The sequence below is a fragment of the Typopeltis vanoorti genome, chromosome 23 (genome assembly GCF_054136105.1).
Source record: "Typopeltis vanoorti isolate ZY-2024b chromosome 23, IOZ_Tvanoo_1.0, whole genome shotgun sequence".
NCBI lineage: Eukaryota > Metazoa > Arthropoda > Arachnida > Uropygi > Thelyphonidae > Typopeltis > Typopeltis vanoorti.
The window spans coordinates 7,754,181-7,775,230 of NC_143571.1; the positions used below are offsets into that span (position 1 = coordinate 7,754,181).

Below are 21,050 nucleotides of genomic sequence, written 5' to 3' on the forward strand. Positions count from 1 at the left end.
TTTCCTTAGACTCTACTATGCATCTTTTTAAATATATATATATATATATATATATATATATATATATATATATATATATATATCATAGATCAAGATCGTCTATGCAAAGAATGCATGGATCTTACAAACAATGACAACTGATAATATGCTGAATAAAGGAAACTCATAAGGCAATATTTCTATGCTTTGCTAAGACACAAGATATTGCACAAACTGGAGATGAGTAATAGTCTAGTCAGACTGATAGGAGGCAACAGATGCACAATTAGCAAGTTGTAAGGAGAGGGAATAGAGAATAAGAAGGTGACCAGTGACATTTCCATAGCATTCTGTTCTCTAAGTGACTCAATTTGTGCAAACATTGAAGAGAGTCCAGAAATTACTGACTATGGCAATATCAGGACTCTGGAAAGCTGGTTCTGGAAAAAGGTTAAGGAAAAATGTTTAGTGGATAAGAAGAAAAGAGATATGATAGAAATTTTTAAGTTGGTAGACAGATTTCCAAGATTAATACATAGGGTAAAAGATGAGGTGAGAATAAGAGCCATCCCAGGATAGTTTTTTAGTGGTACAGCAAAGAAAGAAATGACTTTTTGCAAGAAGAGTGGTAGTTGGAATGTGTTGCAAATATAAGGAGGTGAATGAGTAACACGATCTTTTTAAAACTATATTTTTCAAAATAAAAATATACCTTTTGGTTCGGAAGCGCTCGCATCTAGATAATGGTATTCGTAGTACTGCATCTTCTGTTCCAATATATAATGAGCTCTGATAAACAAAAAGTGATCTGGATCAAAATGTGACCAGAGTATCATAAACTTAATTGCATAAATATCTAAGAAAATTGCAAAGTTACTTAATTACTGAAGAATTTGTCTCACCGTGTCTCTAAGTAGTTTAAGAATTTTAATTGGCTTATCTTCAGAAAATGGTCTTATCTCTTCAATTAAACATGTCTCTTGGACATTAGGAACAACCACAAGTTTCCGTATGATACCTTCAGTAGTTGTTACAAATATTACATGAACCCCATCATAATGTTTTGTTGGAACAACATCTACTACCAAATGACTTAGCCTGAAACAAAAAAAATAATAAATAAAAAGTTATTTGAAATATTCAAGGAGCATACTAATCTGTATAGCAAAAGGTGCTGCTTAGTGTAACCAGCCAGGAAAGCTAAAAGGTTGGTTATGCTGAGACAGCTCCCTTTTCATAAGCTTTACCATTACAAACTAGCATAAAAAAAAATTTTAAATGCAGCTACATCAAACTTAGTTTAAGAAATTCCAACTATTAAAGAAGCATTCTGAAGCATATTTCATAAAGTCTCTCAAACTAATGGTGACACACCATCATCCCTAATTAAAATAATTTGAAAACAAGTATATATTGAGAACTCTTCAATAATTTAAGTACACACTAATGTTAAGGAATTTCATGAAAATATAGGACAGAGAATTCACTTAGGCAATTATATTTATACTTGACATGGTTTTACATTCTTGTTTTCATCCATATTTTAGTATAACATAGGGGAGAAAAATTACATATGAAATATCTTCACAGTGAAACTACATGTATATAGAGCAGTTGATTTACATCAAGTTACCTAAAAACTAACAAGTCAGGTCAAATCATCCAGTAATTTGCAGTTGCAAGTCACAAATAACTTGTATATTGCCTTATGTTATGATGCAAGTCCTAGTACAAAGGAAGTGTAATTTGCATTGTGATACAAAAGGCAACTTGATATGAATTGCAGAGTGAATAAGTGAGTGTGTGTAGCATAGCAGAAGACTACACATCTCAACTTATGTCATGACAAAATATAGATTAAAAAAAAAAAAAGAATTTCTTTAAGTCTAATATGCCTGATTTAGGAGAGAAAAAAAATTGCTACAGTAATATAATTATTAAGCTGTCCATACTATTTTCTTGGAAGTACATAAACATTAAAAACAAAAATAAGCTTATCAAACAAAAATAAGGATAAGCTTATTTTTGTTTAACATTCAAATTGTTAAACTTTTGGAATAAGATTATAAAATACGCATGCATACACACACACAAAAGAAAATTCTTATTACCACCATTTCCAATGAGTCTTAACTCACTGTAGGAGGTACACAAATGTTAACTCATACAATTACTAATTAAGATTTCTGACCCAGTGCCCAATTCTCATTTTTCTGCAGCACATTCATTTGGTAAATATTCAAATACTATATGACAGGCTGGCAATTTCTGACTTAATTGACCCAATTTTATTCGATCATGAAATCATAAATATACCTGAAAATCATTCAGCAATCAAACACATACCAGGGGGCGAATCACCCGATCAAATAAGACATTGATGTTCAGCCAGATCTATACATTTCATTTTTCACCATGAGAAACTAGCTGCAGAAGGTGTATGCAAACAAAATTTGTTTTTCATTAGTGATGCTAATCTAACTTTAATGATGTTAGATCAGCAAAAGAAACATTGTTATTGGTACTATTATAGTTTACCTCTATAGCTGGTAACTATAGAAATCCCAAATCCACCAACCATGGAATACTGCTCACACATTTGGGATGGTGCACTAAAATCCTAATGCTGATCAACCCTATCCAAAAGAGAGCAATCTGATTAATTAATAATCCCTCTATCACAGAATTCAGTTTCTGCCTTATGCCTGTTCTTCTACAGGCACTTTCAAGGAAAAAGACTGTTGAATAAACCACTCCTCCAAAATCATAACAAGAGTTGCTGCCAACCAATATCATTTACAATCCAGCTCTTAACTTGCTAAACCATCTTCACTGCCTTCTCTTTCATTCCACCTGTCTGTCTTTGGAAAACACAGTGAGGAAAGTTGTTCCAAATAATAAAACCTCTAACTGTTCAAAAAAAAGTCAGATTTCTTATTTCTTCTTATTCATGTATAGCACTGATATGCTATAGGACTTGACTTTTTCTTCCCAATAGTAACTTTATCATGAGGTAATTTATTTCCTACATGCTCCATTGCATATATACATGTAGCTTCCATGTACTGATTAACATTTATATTTTTGTATGAATATTCATATTTACATTTATACATCTATATGTATATATTCTTCACACAATATCAGTAATTTATGTTATTACAATAACTAGAAATTGATCTTATTGGCAAAATTAAATAATTCTGAGTAATACTTTTGGATAAGTCTATTTTGACATTGGCCACTTGTCTCCAGAAGTGAGAATGTGTTGTATTACAGATATCTGGATGGAGTCCAGTAGCTGACAATGGTAAAGTAAATGATCACCAGTCTGTTGAAGGTGCAGACAACAAATGCATGATGTCGATTCCAGGATGTGGAATCTATGTAGCTAGTGTTACTTTCATAGTGAAGAATTCATGGAGACACAACACACGTTAGAATAATTACTTTACTTAACATTAAACAAGTAACAATCGACGTTTCGACCTCTGTATTGCAGTCATCAGAAAAACATATGTACAAGATACAAGCTATATGATACTGCACTATACAAAAGTAAGATGAATTTAAATGTTAATCACTCATTCTAGCCTGACCTCTGGTGAGAAAAAAAATGGAACTACATTAAACAATTTCTGAAGTCTCCTTTCGTATTGAGATTTTCTTCTGTCTGGGGTTGTTTTGGTTGCTATATGGATCCGACACATTTGTTGGAATAATTAATCTATCATTTTTGTTCAGATTTAGATGATGTTTCAGCATTTTTACAAGCTTCTTTGAATTTTCTTTCAAACCAGGTTTTGGTGTGGTGCAGGGATTTAGTGCCTTTCCAGTCAATTCTGTGGCATGTTTGGAGTTGTCTGATGGGCCTGTTTTACCATAGTAGAGGTATTTAATATGGTATTTGTGCTCATCTTTTCTCATTGGGATGGTGCATCCCAGTAGCTAGTGCTAATTTTCCACATCTGGTTAGTAACGTGATTAAACCTGGAGTCTTGTGATACTTGGCAAGAATTCGTTTTTGATGATCTGTTTTTAATGTTTTCCATTCTTCTTCCCACAAGTTTAGCCTTATTTCTTTTGCAACTGTTTTTATAGCATATTTTGGGTACTTTTGTAACTTGTTTCTAACTGTTTATAGCTGCTTCTTTAGCCAACTGATCCACTTTCTCATTTCCTGCTACCCCAGTATGTACCTTCATCCAGCAGAACTTGATTTCCCATCCTTCTAGAGCGAGATTCCAAACCAGATTTCTTGTCTGTTCTAATAATGCTATATGGTTGTTCTGGTTTTTTATGCTGTCTATAGTGCTTCTGTCACTGTGTGTGTGTGTCAGATACAAAAAGACCTATCTACATTATTTCAATCAGGCCTTGCACTGGCCAACCTTTGGTGCAGGAAAGTATGGTTTTTCCTCCTGTAAATTGGAGTTTAATCCCAAAACTATTTCATAGAATAATACTACAGGGTTTGGAAATGTCAAGTGGAAACAGTTGTCCAGCTTTCTCTCCCCCAAGTCTATAAATCATTAATTAACAGAAATGAACACGATACTGGTAACAATTAAGCATAGAGACTAATCACCAATTCTCAAAATCTAGGCTAAAATTCTACATATTCCTTTCTTCTTGGGTACATTAACCCGAAGATTGGTTGGTGGCAGCAGCATGTCATAGCATCATATCTCGTGCTCTCCTTTTTGTTTCTTCATAGCTTTTAGCTCTAGTTATTACTGTTAAGTTGTTTGTATAATCTGAAAGAAGCTAAGAAGCAGACCAAGATTCTTGGTCTGCTTCTTGGCTTCTACCATTGCCTCCATTATTTTTTTGTACAGTCCTCCATGCTTCAAGCAATGTCCAATTAGGTTTTTTTTTTTTTTTAATCTCTTATTGGCATAGTTCAATAGTAACCACTCTTCTTGAACCATGTTTAGTACTCTTTCATTAGTCTCTTTTTATCCAACTAATTTTCGATCATCCTTCTCCAGCATCAAACAAATGCCTCCAACTTTTTGATACCTTGTGAGTGCAAGCCTCACAACCATATAATGCTGTGCTCCATAAGTATGTTTTCACCAACCATTTTCAGTTGAATGTTAAGTCATTAGTAAAAAATTAGTTCTACTGTAGAATGCCTTTCTGCTCAAGCTTATTTTTGCTTTATATCTGATTGGCTTCTTCCATCTTCTGTGATGAGACTACCAAGGTATTTAAAGAAGGCTACCTGTTATATTGGGTTATTATTTATTTCCAAGTTTATTTTCATGGGATTCCCTTTATTTGGGATTAGCAGTTTAGTTTTCTTGTGATTAATTTTTAGGTTGTACTGTTTAAAGAGTTCTATCTTTGTCAGGGTAGATTTCAGTTCGTCTTCATTATCAATGATAACTGCTATGTAGTTAGCAAATTGTAACCAGTTAATTTCAATTCCATTTATCTTAATTCCTGTTTCTATTAGTTCTGCTAATTTGTTTATTGCTTCTTCAATGTAGAGAATAAACAGTATTGGAGAAAGAACACCCTTATCTTATACTTTTACATATACTTGCTGTTATTGTTTCTATTTGGGCCTTTTGGTGCTTGTAGAGATTAAATATGCACCTTCTATTCCCTTTGGTGAATAAAAATACATGAGAGAGAGAGAGGAGAAGGAGTATCATTAGAAACGAAAACATTCGAGAAAAAGATTAAAACTGGTTTCTTGTTGAAGACTCAAATGACAAAGACTGAAATTAAAACATGAGTTTTAAAATTTCAAGGGGTGGAGAAACTCTGCTGGTCTTATGTTCTAGATAGACTATTACTAACATCATACAACTTGAATTTACATGAAAGAACATAGAGCAAGAGCATTATCAGTATTAAAGAAAAGTGCTTAGAAAGTTTTAAATTGGTGCTTAACCCTGCGGAGGTCACGGTCGAAAATATTGCAGCATAGGTCGTGTGTATCTACATTCATTACTAGTATGTGCTAAAATGCAATAAAACTTAAAAAACCACAAATATAACACATGATAGTTTATTTTCAGTTACAATCTAGAAATTATTGAACAAATAAGAAAAACAAAAACTAAATCAATACTATACTGACATCGGAGTTCACGGTATCTCTCAGATACCATTTAGTATCAAATATCACTTTCACATTCGACTATCATTCTCATCATCGGACTCTAGTAACAAAATCGCTGTATCTCTTCAACATCTGATGGATTATCCAATCGATATATTTTTCCAGCCATTTTCAACAGCAAATAAAAATCAACAACTAAACCAAAACTATACTGACATCGGAGGTCATGGTATCCCTCAGATACAATTTACTATGAAATATAACACACCTTTACATAACATGTTAAATCAAAACTGACTGCATAAACAGTGTGGAATATCACTTGTAATATATGCATGCACAGCTAGTCATGATCTCCAAGCTATACACTGAAGATGCACAAGAATATTTATATTAAACAATTGTTTGTATCTGTCAGATCAGCCACATCCTCCACAGGGTTAAATGAATAAATATAACTGAAACCTCAGTTTTGAAATTCAATAGTATACTTGATAGTAATACTCAAGTAGCTTATGCCAAGATCAGGTTGTTACACAGTAGTACGAATAATTTCAAATAAAAAATTTACCCTTTGGTGGAATTTGCTCTTGAGGGATTTGAATGTTTATCAGAATATCACATCGAAATGAAACAAATATTGTTAGTCACTTCTTTGGCACTACAGCCTCACTCATGTAGGGCCTTGGCCTCCCATTTTTGGGTTTCAAAAATAAAAACTTTTATTTGACTGCTTTGCAGGAGGAAAAACCCCAGACAAACTGGGAAGAAAGACCCTGCAGTCTATGCCCAAGACCGGCTAACTTGGCTATATCTGAGAAAGATCCTTAGCTCCTCATGTCAACGATGAGAATCGAACGCAGACACTCCTTTCCCAGACATATGGTTGCAGAGCACGTAACTACTCTGCTAATCACATGGACATTGTTAGTCACTATGAGAGATAAATCAATCCTATGTTCGACGCTGGTCATGATTTCTAGAACAAGTACTTGTCTGAGAGTGATGAAAATATTATGACCTTGACTGAAGCTGATGATTGAATCTTTCACAAGTGGCTGTAATTAAAAAAACTGTCTTCCCTTCCTAGACAAACTAGTTCAATTACTACTAGATTTTTGCATTTATAAGATCTATACTGCTGGATTGTACCTACATAATCAGTCATCACACTATCATCCCAACACAGCATCCTCAAAACAGAGATGGAGCTATTTCTTTTAATGACAGCTTTTGCCACAGGACTCTTTATCTTTGCATTTTTTTTTCTTTTTAGACGATGGCTATAATCTTTAAAGTAGAAAAAAATATTGCATTCCTCCATATCCCTTCCACATAAACATCACAACCAAACTATTCCTATCTCAGGGTAAATCTGAAAAGATAGTTAAACTTCTTCATAAATAATCTGCATGTCACTTTCAAACTGCACATACAGCTAGCAATGTTCATCCTTTCTTAGAAAGATGATCTTCAACCTCTTGCATATCCTTGAGTATATAATGTTCCTTGTGCCTGCAACTTAGTCTGCTTTGGACAGACAAGTAGACCTGTTAACACCCACCTAACAAACATAAAAACTAGATTGTGATCATCTGAATGGCAAGTTAAGGCTGGCATACAGTGATATATACCTTCACATATACTGTCAAGGTCCTATTCAAAAGTTGGCAATGGAGGAGTGGTGAATCAATGGCCATACTTCTCTTTGTAAGAAGAAGTCATTTTTTCACACAAAATAACTAGAGCACAGTTAGATATGAGGTGGGATTGTTTTTTCCTTCCAATTTCTTGAGTGTCACTATTAATTTCTTAGCTGAGCAAAATCATGATTATTGCATTTTTCGAAGACAATAAATTTTGAAGCAAGCATAATGTAGTATTTTTTAAGAACATTTGAAAGACAGACAGACCAGCATACACTTGTTAATTATTTTATATGCAGATAGTTGAATTATGTAATCAATTGGTGACATTTATCAGAGTAAGTAGTTCATTCTGTTTGCTTTCAATAATTTGATGGCCATTCTATTGTGAAGAATATCTAATTGCCAATGGATACTTCCCACCAGAAGTAACCAACTACCAGCAACAAAATCAAGTCATCAACTGTCCAATACTATCAAATGTCATCAAATACTATATTCAATGACAAACTCGCACCGCTTGAAAAAAAGACTAGACTATGCAACAACACTCAGCAAATGTAAAAAAACAAGATCATCATATTGAAAGAGGAAAATATTTCTCCCAGCCAACAAAAGCATAATTGGAAGACTAAAATTATTTAAATACAAAACTAATAAACCAGGAATCTTACCAAATCAGAGCATTATCAACTACAGATTCTGGCATCAGATAATTATCAAATCCATATGGTAATGCAGGAATAAGTACCTAAAGCATCACATCTTAACAATTCCATCACCAAGCCTTTCAAAACAGAACACTAGCTAATGAAGTAAATCAGTTCCCTAGCCACTGGACCATAACAGGACTGTTGGTATTTTAATACAGCTGAATTGCAACCAGTTAGTGATCTCTCTCCCTCTCTGTGTGTGTGTGTGTGATATCTATCCTATCCACAAAAAAAGAAGCCCTACAGCACATTTTTATGCTGTGAGTATGCAAAGGATTAAATAACCCTGATATCTAACTTTACAGATTTGACAGGGAACATTTCTCAAGTAACGTTCAATAACCGAGGATAACTTTTCTCCTCTTATCAAATCCATATGGTAAATGCAGGAATAAGAACCTAAAGCATCACATCTTAACAATTCCATCACCAAGATAGAATCTTGGTGATGGAATTGTTGGAACCAAGATGGATCCAAGAGTACGGATGACCTATCATACTGAGAGTATAGCAAGTTCTTGATTTATGCAATTAATTTATTCTGAGGGTTTCTGCACAAGTTGAAAATACACATAACTCAAACTGCTTAAATACAATACATTTGTGACATATGTTCGTTTCAAAGGACAATTAAAGCTACAACAGGTTCTGCTTATAAAAAGAAGCTATAGAATAATAAATATTCTCATTTTCATAGAGTACATAAATATAAAAGCATATGTAAGAAAACTAATGCAAACAGTATTATATATTCATTATGAATATGCAATACTGTATATGTACAATCTATACTAAGTCTGCAGTTTCTTTTTTTCCCCTCATTGTGAATCATTTCATAGCATGCAAGTCTTGGGTTTTCTCTTGTATAAGAGATCAGCATTCATTGTTGCATGTCTTCAATCAAAATTGCCAATAATTAATTTTTCTATTTCTTTGGTGAAAACTATTTGTGTTCACAAATAACACTTTGTGAGCATTATTATGTAAAGTAAGTGACACTGATAAATGGTGTTGCTAGTCATAAGTACCACAAATGTGTACCTGCAAATCCACGTAAGGACTTGACTTACTGTATAAGATACAATTATTAATCAAACATGATAGTAGGATCCATAACTCTTTATTTATAATAAGAGTTACTAGACAATTATTAATCAAACATGATAGTAGGATCCATAACTCTTTATTTATAATAAGAGTTACTAGACATTTCTGAATATCTTAATACTTATTCAAAATTATTTTTAAGATATGAACCTAGTTCCTAGAAAATCTAAGATAACTGTGCGAGGTTTTGAAGTGCTTACTTTCACACATACACCACTTGCACTTTAAACGACATTCTTCCATATTTATAAAAGTGAAGGAATTCCACATATCTAGCAAAAAAAAAATATTGCTTGATTTCCAATTATTTTAATTATTTCTTAAATTCTGTGCCACCAGAACTATCTCTATGCATTCCTATTCTGCTGGCATATACTCTGCTTAGGAGTTAGCCCACATCTATCTAACCAATTCCAAAATAAGTCTGCTATCAAACTATCACATCACTGGTTCATTTTATCTAGTACAAAAAATCAAAGTGCTCATTAATTTCAATAATTATTAACTAGGCATCCTCCATGAAGTTCAGAACTCATTATGGGAAGGCTGCACTAACATTATTCATTGTCAATTCATTATCCACCTTCCACCTATTCTCTACATTCCAAGCAAAAATATAGTTCACAAGCCATACTAACTATGCTCTTGCTACTTCCAGAGGTGATCCCTTGTTCTTTCTGTCAAATATTGAAAAATTTCTTTTGCACCTATTCTAGAACTTTTATGTATCGTGCCTGCCCTGCTCCCATCACCCAATTTTTGTAATCCACAAACTTTTAATTTATTTCACAGGGAACATACTGCAGACGTAATGTCATGTTGGTTCCCTCCCTCAGAATCACTTCCACACTTCATTCCCAAGAAACTCAGGTGACCAAAGCATCACTCCAGTTGCAGTCATATCAAAACCTTAAAAAGGAATAACCTCCTTATCCTTAACTGTGATTGTATTTTTCAACATCCAAGTGAAAATGATATCTGTGATATCTGTTACCTTCTCAATCCAAATCATTGGATTCATATTCATTTTCATTAATTGTTCCAGTTTAAACTATGCTCTCAGATATAACAAATCTGATACTATCATACTAGCTATTTCCTTTATTCAAATCAACGATCACTTTAATAAGAAAATACTACTGAAAAGTAACTGATGATAAAGAATTAAGAAATACTGAACAGCAGAGCTTTGAGAAGGGAAGGCATAATGCTCTCTTCTCAAAGTCCCATTGTTCAATATTTCTATTACTTGAGTGCAAGAAAACCCAAGAAAGTAACAATATTGAATTTAACTAACTTCTTGTATCGTCTTTCACACTTTTTCTATGCAAAAAGAAAAACTTGCAAAGTTCAGAAGTAACAGTTTAATGCAATTTGACAGTAACTCTTTTAAAAGAGATTTTGGACAATTCCATGGCACTTATGGAGTGGAAATTCTATTGAACTGGGAGGAACCAATTTTAAAACTGGTGCATTGCCTTCAACTGATCTTTTTCCAGGAATACACCTTTGGAATGGCTGGAATGAAATGAAAGATTAAGGCAAGGCCAATATTCCCCTTCAATATTATGTACGTGGGGGGGGGGGGGGGGGGTTACAATTACAACTGCATTAAAGCAGTTTTTCTTAACCTATGAACTGCAATCTATATCTAGGTTCCTGCATGCTATTTTCAGTGGGTCACAGATACTTATTAATAACTGGAAACTTTCTATTATAAGGTTTAACTTTTGATGAGGAGTCTAAAGTACAAAAACTCATTTGACAATTTGCCATTTTTGTTAATTAATAAAACTATTATTCAAATAAATATTAATGTTTATACTGATTTGCGTGTATTTACTTTACAACTGAGTTATCAGTCAAGCAACTAATACTACAAACTTAATCTGTATTGCTAAAATGTTAAGAATCAATGGCATTAAAGAATTCTAGTTGGCACTGTCTACATGTGAACTCAAAAACATTATCTACATTATTTTTCTTATCAACTAATAAGAAAACTAATATGTAGATAATGTAATAATGTGTAATGTAGTGTAGTTAAACAGAATGGAAGAGGAAAGATTAGCAAAACAAGTGTTCTCTGCCTGGTTGGCAGGAAAAAGACCAAGATATAAGTGGACTGATACAGTAAAAAGTGCCTTAGACAGAAATATAAGATCTGATAATGTTGGAGTCTTGACAGATAACAGATCGATTTGGAGGAAAAATTGTTCATAGGTTAGTAATGATGTAAGTTATTCATGAAGTACTATCATAATATATCCTGTACCCATTGATGGGATATGTCTTGATGATGAATAACGTATAGATAATATGTAAAATACACAAAAAAATAAAAGATTAAAAAAAAATATACACACACACACATTGCTAAATGAATCCAGTTATTCTACACATCATACAAAATCATTTGAAATAATCAATCTCCTACCAACACAAGTAAAATTCACTGAAATATCATTCAACTGATTATCTTTAGCATTTTCTATATACACAATTTCAGTACATCCAAGTACTTGTTTTTCTTTGCATATCTACTAGAACAAGATTAATCTTGTTCTGGTAAAGATTTGTAAATCTTGTTCTTGAACAATATTAAGCTGGTATTTCTAGTATTAGTCATAATCATGAAACTTTTCATTCAACATTTTTACAAAGAAGGTGCATGTTTATTTACAATCTTCATTGAAGACCATATTGATGTTTCTAATTTAACCTTATAAAAGATAAAAAGCTTTGTTCTTTCTCTAGCCATTATCTCAAAACACTTCAATTCAGCAACATACAATTAACTACCCCACATGAAATAGAATATGCATAAATAGTATGATGAACTGAACACCGTCAATTTGAGGTAGTGAGAAGGAGATTTTCATTTTCATACTATGCATCTTCATCACTTTAGTGTCAAATTATTGTTTTAGGTTATTGTTTTAATGCAAAACTCCACCTGTGAAGTACAGCATTACTAAAAAAAAATTTAATTTAAAGTTTCATTAGAATACAAAGCACTCAGGACAGACTGCATCCGTGTGCTTTTATTCACTACAAGGATAAAAGATTTCAATATTTGATAAGTGAAAAGAAATCAAACAAAAAGATATTGCACAGAAACATAGTAAATAGCAGAAAACAATGAACAGACAAAAATAGTTAACTACAGTTTGTGAAAGAAGTAGATAAAAAAAAAAATTCAATATGGACTTATATAATTTTTACCTCTGAAGGTCTACTTTGTAGTGAGGATGAGGAAGAACAGGTTGAACAGCTTCATGCATTAAATGATATCTTTCAGAATCCAGAAGATATTGACCACTGCCTGGTGATTCACACTAAATATGAATCATGTGAATTATTCAGCTGATAGTTATAAGACGCTTTGGATAAAAATAAACCTCAGTTGTATCAAAGTATTTTAATATTTTAAAATATTATTTAAGGATATTTTAATACAGCTGAGAAAAAATAATAAATCTATGATTTTTAATAAAAAACTTTATAACAAGTAAAAATAAATAAATACATGCATTTTAATTCAATATTATACCTGGCAATAACAAGCATTTTCAAAGATGTCCCAGATGTTGAAGTTATTTGCATCCATACTTTTTTAGGTTTTAAGGGTTTGTAAAACAGATTCCTAGAATAATCCCACTCAGTTTCACAGCAAATCTGCCAGATTGTCCATAACATGAGAGTTTATTACACTAGCAAAGTATCTATACTCCAAGTATTGATAATTGGCAACCTTCATCTTTTGGAGAATGAAGCTAATTTTAATATCAGTTTATATCATTAAATTCCTGACATGTACCCTCAAGAGGTGTATAGGATATGACAGTACTACATGAAAAATTTACGTCATTACTAACTTCCTATCTACAATTTTCCTCCAAATCAGTCCGTTACTTGTCAAGGCTCAAACATTATCAGATCTTATATTTCTATCGTCTAAGGCACTTTGTACCATATCAATCCACTTATATCTTAGTATTCCTCTGGGTAGTTTTCCTGCCAACCTGGAAAAGAACACTTGTTTTGCTAATCTTTCCTCGCCCATTCTGTTTAAGTGACCATACCACCTGAGATTAGCTCTGCTAACACATTCCTGGATGCTGACAATGTCAAGTTCTTTCCTAATATCCTTGTTTTTAATATGATATTGCCATTGATGCCATCTGTTCATGCCTATAATCTTTCTCAGGACTCTCATATCTGCAGTCTCTAGTCTTTGCTCAAGTGTTTTACTTCTGACCCAGCTCTAAGTTCCATAAGTTAAAACTGGTTTGAACACTGTCTTGTATACTAATTTAGTGTTCTGACTAATTTCTCTCTCATTCCATATGAATTTATTCAATTGACTTCCTACCATACCAGCTTTGTTGATTATGTTGTCTATTTCCATATTTAATTTACCATCTACACTAAAAAAAAAAAAAAAATCATGGGGTGCTTAAGGGTCAAAGCTGTATAACTGAGAGGAGACCTCCACATAGCCTATAAAGGAATGTGGAGAACCGACCAGGGCTTCTGACCTAATGTCCAATCCTCACCTTCTTGTGGTGCACCCTGTTGGGTATCTACTTTGATACTGAACGAACGAGGATGGGCTGGCAATTTGAGATTTAGCCGACCAAATTGTATTCTTATTGGTTAAACCAAAATAAAAAATGGTACAACATGACAAAATTTCATGCCGGCTGGGGCATCGCCTGGTTAAACAAGGCCCCCCCGTTGTTTTCGCCAGGGAACCAGGGCGAACAGCGAAAAGTCAGCTACTGGAACAAATCTGAAAACAAACCCCAACTCAACATCACCAGAGTTAAAGATCGGTACTATCAACATAAGAATCCTGAATGGCAAAGAAATGGACCTAGCGGAGGAATTAGATAAGTACCAGATCGACATAATAGGGGTGATTGAAACAAAAAAGACCAAAACTGGTGAGATCTTTCTGAGCAATAAATACAAAATGTTATATTCAGGCAATGACAATCAAGGAAAAGGAGTAGCCATAGTATTCAACACAAAATACGAGGCTAATCTTGAATGGCAGTCAGTCTCAAGTAGAGTAATGTGGGCAAATATGAGAATGGGGAGCTGGACAATGAGACTTATTTGTGCCTATGGTCCCACAGAAGGTTCTATTAAGGTAGAAGTGGAGGAATTTTTTGAGGCTTTAGAAAAAGCAACTAACACAATGAAAAAGGAAAAGTTTGTCCTTGTTGGGGATCTAAATAGCAGAGTAGGAAATGATTGTGAGACATACAAAAATATTTTGGGAAAATTTGGAGAAAAGAGCAAAGCTAATAATAACGGCAAATATCTGTTGGATTTCTGCGCAGGACATGGACTGGTTATTACTAACACCATGTTCCAACATAAAAATGTGCACAAATTCACATGGAGAGAAGAGGCTAGGAATAAGAAAAGTCTCATTGACTATGTTATTGTTGACAGTGATGTTTTCTCCCTGGTGCAGGACACCAGAGTGTACAGAGGATTTGAAATTGGAAGTGATCACTATTTAGTCTTGAGCAGGATAAAATTGAATTTCATATTGAAAAGAATAACATGCAAGAAAGTTTTAAAGCGAATAAAAGTTGAGCAGCTCTCAGATGGGAACTGTAGACTAAAATACAGAAATATTATTGAAAAGAAAATTAAAGAGTTTGAGAACAGGAATCAAACCTTGGAGATTCAGTAGAAAACTCTGAAGGAAACATTGATTCTGCCAGAGAGGCATGTGGTGAGGTTGTGTGCAAGGATAAAAAAAATCAGAACTCACGGGTGGACACAGGAAGTTAAAGAGGCAGTGAAGGAAAAGAAGAAAGCATATCAAAAGTTACTGGCAAATAAGTCAGCTTTAACTCTTACAGAATACAGAGACAAATGTAAGAAAGCTAAACAGTGTGTAAAACTGGCTAAACAAAAGTCATGGGAATACTTTGGCAAGAATATAGAAAATAAATATCAAGAAGGTGGCAAAATATTCTGGAGATTGTTGAAGAAGCTTAGGAATGGAGGAAAGAGTGCTGTAAAAGGAATTAGAGATGATAAAGGTGAAATGAAAACAGGAGAAAAAGATATCCTTGAAGTATGGAGTAATTACTTTGAAAAACTGCTAAATGAAACAAGCAGTGATGACAGCACAGTGATAAAAAACACTGACCAGGCATGCAGTCAGGAATACATATCCATACTTGAAGTAGAAAAAGCCATCAAAGGCTTGAAATGTGGAAAGGCAGCAGGAGTAGATGATATTCGACCAGAAATGCTGAAGTATGGTGGTATAAGTCTTACAGTGGCTGCACTGCATAGTTCAGAAAGCCTGGACAGAGGGACGAATTCCCGATGATTGGAGTAGAGCTCTCATAGTACCCATATATAAAAAGGGAAATAAAACTGAATGTGAGAATTACAGAGGTATTTCCCTACTGAGTGTTCCTGGCAAGATCTATGCAAGTATACTTGAGAAACGGTTGAGAAGAATTGTGGAAGAAAAGCTTGGTGAAGAACAAGCTGGATTCAGGCCAAATAGAGGCTGTCAGGATCAGATCTTTACTTTACGACAAATAGTTGAGAAAGCATGGGAACATAACAAAGATCTGTATTTAAGTTTTGTCGATTTGGAAAAGGCATATGACAAGGTGCCAAGAGAGAAGCTATTCAATACGCTGCAGTTATATGGTGTCAATGGGGCATTATATCAAGCAATACTTAGTCTTTATTTGAGTTGTGAGTCAGCAGTTAGAATTGAAGGAAGTACAGGAAGATGGTTTAATGTTAAATCTGGTGTGAGACAAGGATGTACATTATCCCCTCTGTTATTCATTATCTATATGGATCACATTATGAAGGAAAGTGGTATTAAACATGATATCAGAATTGGAGATGTTAATGTCAGCTCTTTGCTTTATGCAGATGATGTTATACTTCTAAATAAATCCGCTACAAGTCTGCAAGATTCTCTGACTAAATTGAATAGCTGTTGTAATAGATATGGTATGAAGGTCAGCAATAAAAAGATAAAGACAATGAAAATAGGCAGAATCATTGAAAATGTCAACTGTGTTGTGAATGGAAAACCACCTGTGGAACAAGTAAAACATTTCAGCTACTTAGGCACAATTTTTACTGAAGATGGTAAACTAAATATAGAAATAGACAACAGAATCAGCAAAGCTGGTATTGTGGGAAGTCAATTGAATAAATTCATATGGAATAAGAAAGAAATTAGTCGGAACACTAAATTAGCTGTATACAAGACTGTGTTCAAACCAATTTTAACTTATGGATCTGAGAGCTGGGTCAGAAGTAAAACACTTGACCAAAGACTAGAGACCGCAGATATGAGAGTCCTGAGAAAGATTAGAGGTGCGAACAGATGGCATCAATGGCAATATCATATTAAAAATGAGGATATTAGGAAAGAACTTGACATTGTCAGCATCCAGGAATGCGTTAGCAGAGCTAATCTCAGATGGTATGGTCACTTAAATAGAATGGGAGAGGAAAAATTACCAAAACAAGTGTTCTCTGCCAGGTTGGCAGGAAAATGACCCAGAGGAAGACCAAGATATAGGTGGATTGATACGGTACAAAGTGCCTTAGACGATAGAAATATAAGCTCTGATAATGTTGGAGTCTTGACAAGTAACAGACTGATTTGGAGGAAAATTGTAGATAGGAAGTTAGTAATGATGTAGTTTTTTCATGTAAGTACTGTCATATCCTGTACAGCCCTTGAGGGTACATGGCAGGAATTTGATGATGAAGACTAAATATCATGCCCAAGTAGCCGAAATGTTTTACTTGTTCCACAGGTTCCCCGTTCACAACACAGTTGACATTTTCAACAATTCTACCTATTTTCATTATCTTTGTCTTTTTAATGCTGACCTTCATACCATATCTATTACAACAGTTATTCAATTTAGTCAAGGAATCTTGCAAACTTGTAGCGGATTTATTTAGAAGTATAACATCATCCGTATAAAGCAAAGAGCTGACATTAACATCTCCAATTTTGATATCCTGTTTAATACCACTTTCCTTCATAATGTGATCCATATAGATAATGAATAACAGAAGGGATAATGTACATACTTGTCTCACACCAGATTTAACATTAAACCATCTTCCTGTACTTCCTTCAATTCTAACTGCTGACTTACAACTCCAATAAAGACTAAGTATTGCTTGATATAATGCCCCCATTGACACCATATAACTGTAGTGTATTGAAGAGCTTCTCTCTTGGCACCTTGTCATATGCCTTTTCCAGATTGACAAAACTTAAATACAGATCTTTGTTATATTCCCATGTTTTCTCAACTATTTGTCATAAAGTGAAGATCTGATCCTGATAGCCTCTATTTGGTCTGAATCCAGCTTGTTCTTCCCCAAGCTTTTCTTCCACAATTCTTCTCGACTGTTTCTCAAGTATACGTGCATAGATCTTGCCAGAAACATTCAGTAGGAAAATAAGTCTAATTCTCACATTCAGTTTTGTGTGAAGTATCTTCATGACTAGTCTACTTATATAAAGGCTGTTGACATTGATATCAATCGCCTCCGTATCCCATAATGCAAAGCACACAGTCTGGGTTCACACATACTTGAAAGGTAGTGTGTTTTGCATTGTGGGATACTGAGACGACTGATGAAGTCAGTATGCTTAGGTAAAGGATTAAGACAAGAATATAATTTCTTGTCTATTATAATTTAATATGTCAAAAAAAAAAAAAGTTTTTTCAATTTCTAAAGTAAATTTTATTCTAGGATTTTAGTTTTTTTAAGCATACTAAAAACATATATAAGGTGTTGCAGCCAAACAGCAAACATGTTATCAATATAGCATAGTCAGAGAGAGGGAGGAGGGGGGGGTTAGTAAGGAAAAGCTTAGCACTTTTTCTCCACAAAAAAATTAGTAAGTGGTAGTGAGAGAAGAAAGCAGTTTTTCCCTCAATTTGGAGGGCAAGCTTTTAATGCCATACAAAATATCCTGATGGCATCACAAAACAAAAGAGCACAGTAATATCAGGAAGAAATATTTTTCTAATTAATGTTACTTTAAGTGGAATACTAGTAAATAGAAAGCATCATCAAAATTTAATTAGGTCAGGATCATTAAGTTTTAATTTTTGTTGATAATTTGAATAGAATTTTAATATGACTTGTTAGTAGAGAACTTTAATGGTTTCTTAACATGTATAATTAACACAAACATTTAAATAAAAGCAAATGTCTGATTATATGGCATCTGTGTCCATGTTGAAAAGATGAGATATACTCATGAAAGTGAATAGAAAATCACTGACAGTGCAAGGTAAAAGAGGAGGAAAGGAATAATAAGAAGTTTACAGGTACTCATAAAATGAGAAACCAGCAATAAAATCTTCCTGGAATGAAATATGAATATATTTCAATATCAAACATGGAGCTTTTCAAGCATGTACTGCTAAAAGCTACCAAAAAGTCCAAATAAACAAGAAATGGCCACACTTCCAAAAACCAAGTCGGCAACTAGGTCTGGTTTCTGGAACTGCAGCCAATACAACCAAGGCCATGAGAGCAATATACAGTGCCTGTTACTTGTGAATGTTTTCTGGCAAGTTCACCTGTTTTGTATAATGAAACAAGTTCAAGTAATTGCTAACTTTGCCGTTAATTCAATTCCAGGTCTTTCTAATTGTAAAGAAAATATTACAACTTCTTGGTAATAAGTGCACTATAAAACCAGCTGCTTCAAGTTTATCACATTTTGATAGTTATTACAGCAAGTGAGTTAGCTATAATGGTATTCACATTAATGAAAGATAGCTGTATAATTTAATAATCTATAATAGCTTATAATAGCCAAATATCTGATATCTGAATGGATACAGTACTTATTAATAAGTACTAGCTTATTAATGTTAAACATGAACAACATTGTCAGAAACTTAGTTTTCCATATTTCTCATAGAATGTGGAAAGGTTTCCTAGTAATCTAGCTTTGTTGCTTACTAACACTTTCACTAAGAGTCAAAGTATCAGATGTAATTCAAGGATGAACTGTGCTTAGAACTGTGCAACAATTAATCAAAGCAACTATTACATTTTAAATATTACTTTAATTCAGTATCAAAAATCATTAATTCTAACTGAAATATACCCAGATTTAGTAAGGGAGGATAGGGATGTTCATGTTTTATTATAATCCAACAAACAGGCCAAAGGGCATCCAAGAACATTTTATCCCTACGTAGCAGGAAAAGGAAGAACATTCATGGAAGAATATCCTTAGTAAAGGTTGATAGCAGAAAAGTGATAGTGATTACTTCTAGAAATAAGTTAAGCATTCACTTAAGGTATATCTATTCTAGCCATAATCATTAGCTCTGGAAGTTGAAGAGCAAGCATATGAAAACATGGAGGTATTAAAGCTATTACATCATATTGATTTGAAAAACAGCAGTCTAATTGAATGGTATATTGGCACAAGGGCTGAAAGAATGTGTAAGAGAATTAGTTATACCCTGACCTGGTTGTCAACACATGTATGATTCCTAACAAGTGAAATTGGTGCAAGACAATTCCAACATACAAGGGTGTATGTTGGAATTGTCTTGCACCAATGTATATGCTATAATACTGATGCTTCTAAATCTTGCCAAGCCATTTGACAGGTTAGCATATGGATGGTTATACAAACTCAAAAGTGATGTGTATGTAAAATAAATGTGACAGCTAGGAGAGTGGCAGACTGACAGGTATTAGAAAGTGATGTGTGGAGGGGGATGAGTCTAAGAGAACAAAAGCAATTAGTGAGATACCACAAGACTGTATTTAGATACTGATACTGGAGATGGACTAGAAGAAGAAATCCAGTTTTGCAAATGTTAGAATGTCAGTTTAATATTTCTAAATGTAAAGCTATGTACTTTGGATGCAAGATATTGCAGGAAGAGTATTTTATTATTCAGAATTTGCTACAAGAAATGAATGAAGCTAGACACTAAAGGACTATGTAAAGTGGGAGAATAACTCCATTTTTTGTTACAAATTACTGTTCTCTTAAATAACCACTGTTGAAGAGAATAATTTGTAACAAAAAATGGAGTTATTCTCCCAATTTACAAGGGAGAATAAGATAAAACCACATCTGGATCACTGTGTACAAGTATGGTCATATGGGTTTCAAGGAGATAGATAAAACTGAAAAGATCCAGAAGCAGATAACCAAGATGATAATTGGCCTACAGAATTATGCATGTGAGGAAATCTGATCTTTAAAGGTTGAAGAATTGATGAATTAATCACTGAAAACTGGCTAATGATGCAGCTAGAAAACATGTGAAGTCTAGATTCTTTTCATGGTGAATGGAGAGTATGTGGAACAGACTACTAAGATGTGTGTCGTCAGTGAATGTGTTCAAAAAAAGAGCTATGATAGATAAGTATGAGACTAAAATAACCCTCCCTCAATGAGTTGACTTATACATAAACTATCATTGTTCAAGTAAAAATATCGTTTAA

General features: G+C 33.7%; 1 protein-coding gene across 4 annotated transcripts in view; it reads right to left on the reverse strand.

Moving 5' to 3' along the window:
- The window catches only part of LOC150093601 (semaphorin-5A-like), a 299,721-nt gene that overhangs the window by 42,690 nt on the left and 235,981 nt on the right, over positions 1 to 21,050 (reverse strand). For all 4 annotated transcript variants that reach the window (XM_090412830.1, XM_090412829.1, XM_090412831.1 and 1 more), the window contains exons 10-12: positions 12,747 to 12,859; positions 882 to 1,077; positions 692 to 768 (exon numbers count right to left, since the gene is read on the reverse strand). In XM_090412830.1, coding sequence (XP_090268956.1) covers positions 692 to 768; positions 882 to 1,077; positions 12,747 to 12,859 — 386 coding nt within the window. The remainder of the gene's footprint in view (positions 1 to 691; positions 769 to 881; positions 1,078 to 12,746; positions 12,860 to 21,050) is intronic.